Source organism: Panicum hallii, chromosome 1 (genome assembly GCF_002211085.1).
Source record: "Panicum hallii strain FIL2 chromosome 1, PHallii_v3.1, whole genome shotgun sequence".
Lineage (NCBI taxonomy): Eukaryota > Viridiplantae > Streptophyta > Magnoliopsida > Poales > Poaceae > Panicum > Panicum hallii.
Genome location: NC_038042.1, coordinates 941,524 through 952,709, shown reverse-complemented (window position 1 = coordinate 952,709; position 11,186 = coordinate 941,524). Strand labels below are relative to the sequence as shown.

General features: G+C 46.5%; 2 protein-coding genes across 3 annotated transcripts; both read right to left on the bottom strand.

The window, feature by feature from the left end:
• Positions 1-2,970: 2,970 nt before the first annotated feature.
• LOC112874091 (Holliday junction resolvase MOC1, chloroplastic-like) lies at positions 2,971-9,670 on the bottom strand. 2 transcript variants are annotated; one of them, XM_025937272.1, is made up of 3 exons: positions 7,394-9,670; positions 3,392-4,022; positions 2,971-3,035 (listed from the first exon to the last, which is right to left on the bottom strand). In XM_025937272.1, exon 1 carries the CDS (start codon positions 8,264-8,266, stop codon positions 7,478-7,480), a length of 789 nt encoding a protein of 262 aa, XP_025793057.1. In that variant the 5' UTR covers positions 8,267-9,670; the 3' UTR covers positions 2,971-3,035; positions 3,392-4,022; positions 7,394-7,477. The 2 variants fall into 2 exon arrangements, with proteins under 2 accessions (XP_025793057.1, XP_025793049.1); XM_025937264.1 differs by lacking the exon at positions 2,971-3,035 and having other exon boundaries at positions 3,323-4,022.
• A 159-nt stretch (positions 9,671-9,829) lies between these two features.
• Positions 9,830-10,837, bottom strand: LOC112874103. The gene is made up of 2 exons (XM_025937281.1): positions 10,680-10,837; positions 9,830-10,466 (listed from the first exon to the last, which is right to left on the bottom strand). Exons 1-2 carry the CDS (start codon positions 10,786-10,788, stop codon positions 10,030-10,032), a joined length of 546 nt encoding a protein of 181 aa, XP_025793066.1. The 5' UTR covers positions 10,789-10,837; the 3' UTR covers positions 9,830-10,029.
• Between the last annotated feature and the right edge of the window lie 349 nt (positions 10,838-11,186).

Here is an 11,186-nt window from a genome sequence, read left to right as displayed (position 1 = left end):
GTAACGGGTTGACAATTCAAGAATACATGTTTTGTGCCCATTTCCAGTTTGTGATCTTTACTTTGTATGTTCCTATTTGCATTGGTCGATCACAAAGCAAAGATCCCAACAGCTTCTTTTTCAATGCTGTTTCCACACTTGCATTGGGTTTCAGTTTTCCAAACCCCATCTGTGTCCTGCTGTTTCTTTTCAGTTTCTCTCATGAGAATTTCCCTTCAATTCTTTTTACAGCTGGCGCCTACTATACATGACAATTGACATGCAAACAGAGCGCCGGGCGGATGCAGGCCTACCGAGTACGGGGATGAGGCCAGATCGAGGACAGAGGAGGGGGGTGTTGCAGGAGGGGCTGGCGCGACAGTCAACAAGAAAGCTTTGCCTGGTGCCTGCTTGGCAGCCAAGGTAGCTTTTACTTGCCACCCAAGGATAGATTGCTTGGGTTTTACTTGGCATAGCTCCGGGAGTTTCATGAATTTTTAGAGCTGGGTATTCCTAGCCCCAGAATTTCATGGAGTGTTGAAACTAGAGGTGAGCAAGAGTGGTTAGATCGGTTGGCTAGCTCACCACGCACCGTGGCAACTCTCGGCTCGGCGGAAACGCCAAAAAAAAAAAAGCCCACATCCCGCGGTTTAGAGTTTGATTGGTTGGGTTCCAAAATTTACCCTACCGAATCATGGATATGCTAAAATATGATGGTGCCAAATTTATTTGCCAAAGTGTGGGCAAGAATAGCAATAGTTTGAGTGCATGCCAAAATGAGATGGCCAAATATTTTTACCATCGATTGGTTTGATACCAAAATACAAGTACTTTTGAATTGGCACAAACAGTCAAAATATGGGCCATGTGAACGTTGCCAATTTGAGTCGTGCTAATTTTTAAAAATCAACCAAACGAATGCCAAAAGTTATGAGTATGCTCATATTTTGGCAGGGCATATTCACTCAACCAATTAGACCCTTAATTCACGGTTTGCGTTTTTTTAGAAAAAATGACACATGAAAAAGGCGCGGATCAACAACGGTTTGCAGGTTGCTCGAGTTGCACAGACAGAGGTCCGGACCACTTTCGTTTTTTTAGAGAAAAGGTCTCCCTGCTTTATTACAAAAATAAAGAGTACAAAAGCATCAGATGTTAAAAGCAATTCAGCCTAAAGGCTCTTCTCGCTCCAGCGAGGTAGACAGCAGGTTCAACCCAGACAGATAACTAGGAACACCACCAGTAGAATCATGCACATCCCTTGGTTCCCCAGGCGACCGAGAAGGCTCCCGAACTTGATGAAGTCGAACCGCTCCACACGATCGTCGTCGGTTCTGCTCCTCTTTTCTCCCGTTCGACAATGAGGCGCTCCAGCTCTGCCTCCTTGTCCAGCTTGATCAGCAGCCGCCGTCTTCTGATCACCTTGGCACTCCCACACTTCTCCATTTTTGGCAACGGATTTTAGTTGGGCCGCACGCTTAGAAATCTTCGTCCGAAGAACGAGCCCACGCTAAGCTTCATGGGCCGTCCTTTTCCCTCCGCTACCGCTAGTGTATGCCCGGTGTCCGAAAGTTTTCTAATCTAAAAAAAAAGAATGTTTTTTTGAATCCGAGTCCGAGGTCGCGGTCAGACTCCGACTCTGAGACCTCGGCTATAACATTCGCCCCCGGCCCCTTCTCACATCGAGTTCAGAAGCCACTCCGTCCTCCTCTTCCGTTGGCTTCGTGTCCCTGACCCTGAGCCCTAACCACCCCTTCTGCTAGCTCTTCCTGATCCCCGGATCGGACGTACTGGTCGCCATGCCCACCATGACGGTGCCGTCCGCCGCCATGCGCCGGCTGCGCCGCGAGGGGCTCGAGATCAGCCGGAGGAGGGCGGCCCTCGCGCCGACGGGAGGAGTCGTTGCCAAGAAGCCCTCGCGCCGACGGGAGGAGTCGCCGCCGCCGTACTACGTGCTCGCTCTGCCGGCTCCGCCGCCGCGTTCCAACCCTGCGCCTAAAACTACAAGGCCGCCCCCCGCGCCACGTCGCGCCGGCGGCGGTGACGGCGCCCGCCTGGAACGCGCGCCGCCGCCACTGCCTGCTGCTGTTGCCAGGTCCCGCTCGCGCCACGCCGCCGCGCCGGCGGATCGGGCGGAGATCGTCAAGAGCAAGTGCATCGGAAAGGGGGCCCAAGTGCGCGTGCGCACGCGGGTCGCCACGGCGCGCACGGGGCAGCCCATCGTGCTCTGGCTCCGCGCGGTCGTCGACGGCTCCGCTGCGGACGAGGACGGCTACCTCCACGTCACCTACGACTACGTCGACGGCAAGCTCCCGCGCACCGCGCGTGTCGCCCCGAGCGACATCAGGATGCACGACGTGCCGCACGCCGACGCCCGCGGCGCTGCTGCTGTGTCCACCGGTTCTTCTTCCGCCGTCATCACCAGCGACCCCACAGTGCTCCCGCCGCAGCAGAACAAGAAGACTGCCCCACGCCCGACCGTCGCCGGGAAGAAGCTGCCGTTGCTGAAGAAGTTGGAGAAGGAGATGAAGAGCAGGTCCAAGGCTATCGTAGGCTGATGGTAGCTTTAGGCTGTAGCCTAGCCAGTTGGGATCGGATTAGCGCATTGAAATCATGTTGCCTAGGTCTGATGCCGTTGTTTGTAAATTGTGATCATGGAACCATGTAGCATGAGTAATTGACTAGCTGGAAGCCATGGACAGCTCTCGTGTTTGTATGGATTCGATCAATTTTATTTTTTTTGGCTAAGTTTGTCTTGGTTTTCACTGTGTATCAAGCGTTCCCTCTTGTTATTATGAAAACACGTTTGGGAATAAACTTTGCATCTGTAGTATTTTGGATTAAACATCGACAGTTCTCTGGTCGTTGTAGCCTTCGAGATCGTCCACCAGCCATTGATTTCACCAAAATTTCAGAAAACATTCTATCATCAAATTGAAAAGATAATAATAGCTCCATAATAGTTTGGTTCTGGATGTACTCACATATCTGAATGACGAAACTGAATGGGGAAGAATCAGTCCTTTATTTCTGGTTCTGGTTGGCTTAAATAAAACCTGCATAAAAAATTTTTGGTTCACATTTGTTAAAAACAACACCGTTTCTAGAGAGCCAGATAATCCAACACAATCCAGCTGATAGCTATATTGATATGTAGATTAATCATGAATTGACCTGCGCAACACGATCAATTAACTTGTAACCACAAGTTGACATGCCATGCATATTGTGTGCTCCTCGTGTGTGTGTGTGTGTGTGTGTGTGTGTGTGTGTGTCACTAATATCATTTTCATCCAGGCTATGGCCCATCAAAGTAACAAATTATGATTCTGTACATGTGAAATGATCTTCATATGCAGCCTCTTTTCTACACATGGAAAAACATGAACCACCAAAGAACTTAGCAACTTACTGCATAAGTGGTGATGTTCTCCCATCCATGGGTTTTAGCAGGGCCAACATCGGGCCACCAAAATTTTGCAGCTAGAGCCACGTCAGCCGCAAACCATGATTTTGCGGGGCAGGTTCGCGGACTCATAGAAGAACTGCTAGCCCCACCTGAGCTGCAACCTGACTCTATTCTTCATGCTTGATTCTAACGAGAAAAACGGTAGGCAACTCTCTAGCAGTCTAGCACCAACTGGACTTGTAGTAACCGAAAATTTATTTTCTAGCAAATATGATTCTTCTGCTACATTATAATAGTAAAGTCTATTTGTATTTTTATTGCTTTTTCTGAAACTAACATTTACTTCTATTATTTCAATTGCATCAGTTGGACCAGATGAGCATCCACAAAATACACAAGGGATTCCTAACCTAATCCCCCCCTCTCTTGTGTGCCGCCGCCATTTCCATACCAGCCATGTGTACATGCCACTCCACTCCCACCACAACGTCGCCATTGCCGACCTCCATCTCAGAGACTCGGACACTAGGCCACCACCGGATCCATGCATGCATGCTCAACACTTATTACCCACCGCTAGACTTCCCACACGTTGGGAGCTCCCCAACCAAAGCCCTAATAACCTCGCTACACCCTACAGCAGGGGCGGAGCTACAGGGTGGTCCTTGTGGGCCAAGGACCACCCTGAGTTTTGGCCCAGAAGCCCAGTACCAATTCTCTGCAAAGGCCGAACTGTCGAAGCCCAACTGATGAAGCGCTGATCGGTTTCTGTGTTGTGAAGTCGAAGCGTCGAAGGGCTGATGCGTACGTCTCCAGTCGCGTACGTCTCCAGTCGTCTCGTCTCCTCCCTCGACGCTCTCGGCTTCTCTACTGCGCCGCTGCGGCCGCCGCCGGCCGCCCGCCGGCTGGACGACGATCGAGTATCGACGAACGCATAGCAGGTTTTCAAGCAACGCATATATCCTTTATTTTATGATTTTATCCATGTACTTCCGTATCCATCTACCATCTTGTTTATTGTTTATTTTCTATCTACTATATGTCAATCGATTAATCCCTAAACTGCTAAACAGGAGTACGGGCGTACGGCAACAACTAATTGAGTTAATTAACTAAAGAGATCATAGCAACTTGCAATTGATAACGTTACTGAAGCGAGATTGGTTTAGGCTTCAGCGGTTGATCTGCCGTCTGCAATCTGCACGTACAGATAGGTAAACTTACATCTTTGAATTATTTTATTTCAATATATGATTTTTATAGTATTAAATTATTGGTTAGATATACTGAACATCATATTATTCTCTCGTATAATTGTTGAAACATGAAGAGGAGTGGTGATATTGCCTCTCTTTGGAAGAACTATGAAGCAAAGAAGAAGCAGGCATCTTCTCCATCTCCTTCTGTGGCTTAAGCTCTTCCAGAAGGCCAAATTGAAGAACAAGAAAGTGTACTTGATCGAGAAAGAGTTATTGAAGAGAATGTAATGACAACTCCAATGCCTCCAGCTCCACCACCTCCAGTTCCTGAAAAGGAACCAATTTATGATATCAACCAGCTTCCACTTGATCCAGAAGAGCAAATTATCCCGTCAATGATCAAGATGCACTTCGCCGAGCATATATTATTAAAGGCCCGTACCAACCATATGCACATGATTTTGACAATGACAGTAGGAAAATTGGAGGTAAGGACAGGAAGTTCAATCCTTTATGGTTTTACAAATATCCTTGGATAGAATACAGTGTCAAGAAGGAAGCATCATTCTGTTTTGTTTGCTACCTTTTTGGAAAGGGGAGAAGTAAGACATCTGCATTTGTTGATGGTGGCTGGAACAATTGGAATAGAACTGATGCACTTGATATACATGTGGGTGGTGTAACAAGTTCTCACAACGCAGCTCAAGAAAGATACAATTTATTTATGACTCCCCATGGAGCAATTGATGATAAAATTGTGAAGGTGGATAGTGAGGAGCGTCGTCTGTACAAGATGAGGTTGACTTATTCACTCAGATGTTTGAGGTTTCTTTTGCAGCAAGGATTAGCATTTCGTGGCCACGATGAAAGTGAAGAGTCTAGCAACCGAGGGAATTTCATTGAGTTGTTGAAGTGGCTTGCAGCAAATAATGAAGAGGTGGACAAGTATGTTTTGAAGAATGCTCCATATAATTGCACATTGACTAGCGCAGACATACAAAAAGAAATTATTCAATATTGTGCAATGGAGACTAGAGATCAAATCATTAAGGAATTTGGTGATGATCACTTTACAATTTTAGCTGATGAGTCTAGTGATGTCTCTCATAAAGAACAACTTGCCCTTTGTGTGCGTTATATTGACAAATCGGGAAGGCCATGTGAGTGGTATCTTGGAATTGTTCATGTAGATGATACTACTTCTTCATCACTTAAGGAAGCAATTCAGTCATTACTAGTTAATAATGGTTTGACTATGACTCAAATCCGTGGGCAAGGCTATGATGGGGCTAGTAACATGAAAGGAGAGATTAAAGGTTTGAAAACATTGATCATGAAAGAATCACCCTCTGCTTATTATGTTCACTGTTTTGCACATCAACTCCAATTGGTTCTTGTTGCTGTTGCTAAAGACAATGATGATTGTGTGTGGTTTTTTGATCGAGTATCCCTCTTGCTAAATATTATTGGCAGTTCTTGTAAGCATCACCGAATGATTCGAGATCACCAATATTACAATGTCATGAAAGCACTTCAGTGTGGCATACTAGAATCTGGAAGTGGGTTAAATCAAGAGATGGGGCTGCCTAGACCTGGTGAAACCTGATGGGGCTCTCATTATAAAACTGTAGTCAACTTGATTGCTATGTATCCCACAATTCGTGATGTGCTCATAGCTCTAGGACGTGATACTTCTGCAAGGGGTGACTGGCCAAAAATACATACTATGGTTGGAGTGCTTGAGTCATTTGATTTCATTTTCAATGCTCATTTGATGCTTGACATTCTTGGACACACAAATGAATTGTCCGAGTGTTTGCAAAGGAAAGACCAAGATATTCTTAATGAAATGTCACTTGTCCATTTGGCAAAGAGTAAAATTCAACAAATGAGGTCTGATGGTTGGGTTTCATTTCTTCAAAGGGTTACAATATTTTGCAACAAATATGGTATTCAAGTTCCCGAAATGGAACATAATTATGTGCCATATGGAAGATCAGCACGTTTTGCTCCAGACCAAACAAATGACGATCACTTTAGAAGGGAAGTTTATATTGGAGTCATAGATAAAATTAGTCAAGGGCTTGATAGTCGATTTGATGAGGTAAATATGGAGTTGCTTACTTATATGGCTGCTTTGAATCCAGCAGATTCCTTCGCTTCTTTTGATGCAAACAAGGTACATAGACTTGCTGAATTTTGCCCTAATGAATTTTCAAGCTCTGACTTGCTAAGACTCGATTTGCAACTTGAAACCTTTATTGATGACATGAGAAAAGATGAGTTATTCAAAGGCATAAACAATCTTGTTGACCTATCAGTAAAACTTGTTGAAACAAAGAGAGATAAAGTTTATCATTGGGTCTATTTACTTATCAAGTTAGTATTGCTTCTACCCGTGGCTACCGCAAGTGTTGAAAGAATATTTTCTGCAATGACCTTTATCAAGAATAAGTTGAGAAATAAGATGGGTGATAGCCTTCTGGATCATTGTCTAATGACTTTTATTGAGCGGGATATCTTCTTAAAGTTGAGTGAAGAAGAAATTATCAACACTTTCATGGCTATTAAAAGGCGTAGGCCAGACAAGAAGAAGTGACATTTTTGTTCTTCAACTATTATGGGGTATGTAATATTTTCATTATATGTTAAACAAAGTTATACTCATCTATTATGAAATCTAAGCGTTCTATTTTTCTTAATGTGTTTGTAATTTATATGTGCATGGACATGTTAAATTTGTAGCGGTAAAAAAAAAATTAGACCATGAACCACCCTAGCGAGAAACCCTAGCTCCGCCACTGTCCTACAGCTACAGTCTACAGATTACGCCTCCAGCCTCCCGCGCCATTACAGTAAGCAATGGTGCATATATCAAAGGTACGCCAAGCTAGTAGCGGCTCCGCTTGCTCCTCACGATCTGCAGGCTCCTCTGCTGTCCGGCGCCCCGGAGAGACGACGCCGCCGCGGATCCGACCGCCTCTCTCTTGCCCGGACGCGCAGGGGCCGGTACGGTGGTCGAGGTGGTGGTGGCGCTCGACGGCGAAGGGTTGGTAGCTGCGGCCGGTGTGGTCATGACGATCTCGTCCCTCGTAATGCGCACGGTGGACGAGGGGTCGTGGGGCGGGAACTCGCCGTCGAAGACGACATCGAAGTAGCTCTCCCCGTCCTCCTCCACCGCGGAGACCACCTCGGCGCCGAGAGTGATGACGACGTGCTGCCCCGCGAGCGTGGGCGTCACGGGCGTGCGGACGAGCACCCTATGGCCGACCGCCACCGCCGCAGCATTTCCGCCGGCCGCGGCGGCGGCGGCGGCAGCGGCGGCCGGCGGAGCGCTAGGAACCTTCGGCGGCGGATCACGGACCGCCCGGCCGGATGCCGGCGGCGCGGTTCCGCAGCGCTTGCCGGCGGAGGCTGGAACCGGCGGCGCCGGCCGGATTGCGCGCACCTGGTCGCGGCCGCCGTTGCTGCCGCCTTCTCCGGTGGTGGCCTGGCGCTTGTCGGACGAAGGCGGGGTCCGGTGGACGCGCCCCGCCGGTCCACGGGCGCCGCTGCCGCCGCCGCCTCCGGCGGGAGGAGGACGGAGGACGGGCGCCGGCGCCGCGGCCTGCGAGGCCCTGGAGGCGGCGGTGGCCTGCTTCAGCCTGAGCCTGCGCATGGTGGCGGAGGGGATCGTCATGGTCCCTGGTCCGCATGGTGGCTGGGCCTGGCTGGCAGCGACGGCGAGCAGAAACGTTTCGGGCTTTCGGCGCTGGACGCTAGCTAACCCACTGCACACTACAGACACTGCCGCGCGCTCCTCGCTTACTTATAGCCGGTGTGGTGATTAAGCAGTGGAGTAATTTGGCGGATGGAAGCTGGAGGGCAGTAAATTAAATGCTTCAGGCACCCTAACAGTACACGGCACTCTTAAAAAAATCAGGGATCCCGCGCGGTATGACTAGTTAGGGCGATCCCGCGCGGGAAGGCTATATCTGACCTTTGACTTTGCTGTTTCAATTCCACCTCTGCTTGCTCTGATGCGGGTAAGTAGGAAGAAAGCATATCAAGAGCTTTCCAAGATGCTTTACAATACATTACAACATGTGATAAAGATAAAGTAGTGAAAAACTTTTCACTCTAGAAGTAAGAAATATATCTTCAGAAAGGCAAACGGGATTTATTCTGTAGCATGTATCCTGGTAGGACCATAAGGGCTGATTCGCTTTCCAGACTAGAGATCCAGTGCCCTTTCTTCGAGCTTTCACTCATAGATTCTGACTACAGCACTGCTTTTGTTGAAAAAAACGGCCAAAGCATAGTGATCCACCGCTTATTCGAGTTAGTACAGGAAAAAGAGCCAGATAAAATTACGAATTTTCGTAAACATGGTTTTTCTATTTAGTCGGTTCGAGCACGCTCATTAAACTAAAGAGTTCATTTTCCTATTTCCTCATTCAAGCACTAGAAAAACAAGAGGAATTTCAAGCCCCGAAGGAAAGATGATGGAAACAATGCACATCGACCAAGTAGCGACCATTACCTTTGAGGATGAGGACTCCGCTACTCATAATAAACCCTTGTATGTCACGGAGCTTAACTTCACTTAAGTTGGTGGATCCAGGTTGTGTTGTCTACAAACATAAACATTCTCCCTTTGAAGAAAATCACAAATGACATTGAGCGCAAGTCTATAGGGTCCATGGGTTCAATCAAAACTCTCAGAAAGCTCTAAGACATATATGTAAGGTTGTTTTCAAAAAAATTTAAAAGGGCAAGTTCCCCAGTGATATGCAATGTCCTACCAGAGCCATATGTCATATTCCATGAAAAACCTTACATATATGCTCCTTGTACTCCGCTTCCCTCCTATTCGGAATATTTGCTCGCAATATTCTTCATGGAGTTGACTTCAGCTCCTACTTCATATATCTTTTTTTTTTGAGTCCATGCAATTTGTTCTAGGTGCTAAATGTGCAAATTTTGTTTCTATGCGTACAAATCTGTGTTCTACGTGCTCAAACTTTTGTTCTAAGTGTATACATTTTTATTCTCGTAGAACAATTTATTTTCCATCTATAGAAATATTTATTTGTTCGATTAGGACAAGTTTTCATCCATCTAGAACAATTTCTCTTGTAGGTATAACAATATTTGCTGTGTGTAGAGCAATTATTAATGCAGTTAGAACAATTTTAGCAGTACAATTCTCATGAACAATTTCGGTAGAATAAATTCTCACAGAACTATTTCGGTAGAACAATTCTCATAGAGCAGTTGTTTATTAAGCATAAATTCTCATAGGACAATTTTGGTAGAATATTTCTCACAGGACTATTTCAGGAGAACAATTCTCATAGAACAGTTGTTTATTAAGCACAGACGCTTATTAATCGTGCTTAATCTACATTTACTCCGTTTTACCTCTCGGCCGAGGTCTAGGCCCACCTAGCGTTTAGCATTTTAATTGAACCTTGTTAACTTACGCCCTGTCTTGCAGTAAATGGCAAAGTGCTGGCAGTTGTTGGCGGCAAAGTCGTAGGAGTCGACGCTGAAGCGACCGTGGTTGGCGAGCAGGTTATTGGCGCGGCGCAAGACCGTCTCGGGGGGGTCCTCAGCTTCCACGAGGCAGGTATGTTGAATTGGAGAACCAATCAACCACACATTACGGAACCACCGGGGCACTGAGTAGACGAAGAGGCAAATATTGTCCCCTTCCGTGAAGCAGTCAAGGCAGCTGATGACGACGCCGCCTTCACGCTCAGCTTCACGGCAGGCGATGCAGGTTCGCCGAGCCTGCGTCATCGCAGACAGAGGGGTGAGGGGTATTTGGATCAGTGAGGAGCTGAATGTACTGGCGCCACAGTACTGGATGACCTTCTGGTCGCTTTCGTAGATCCCTGTATAACCAAAGTTCAAAAAAAAAAATTGATAGATATTAACGATAACGAGCCTTAAAAAGATTGGTATCCATCCAATTAGAACTTGGTCGCGGACCCAAAACCAAAACCAAAATTGTTAGTACAACGCCAACATACCTCGGAATTCGTCCACTCGGGGACAAAACTAAACCAACCTCACCCTCTTAATCCACTATAAAGGATTGGTCTTACCATGATGGGAGTAGAAATAGCCAGCGCGCGTGCGCCAGCAGTAGATGTGATCACCGCGTTTGAGGTGCCACCGTTCAATACGGTTTGAGTACCATGTAATCCTGTCCATAAGGAAAGATGTGCAAGTTGATAGAGGAGTTTGCTGAAGGAAAAATAATACACACACACATATATATAGCGATCATATTTATTCAGACGGCATATATTTCGATTCTGCGAATGTGGACCAAGGCCCGTCCAACCGCTTATAGAGAATAAATACGCCATCATGAAAGTTGTACTATATATATAGTAAGCATATTTACTCGGCTGGCATTTATTTGGATTCTGCATTATGGACCTATCCTCTGGGGGCTTGTAAGGTAGAGGGCTCTAAAATTTGGCCTGATCCAACTCTAAAATAGCTAGGCTCAGTGTTATATTTATTTCTAAATAAAAAAATGATTGATTGCCGAACCGGATTGTAAAATTTCATTTGGGTTGTAGACTATTAGGTTATTCTCGGTG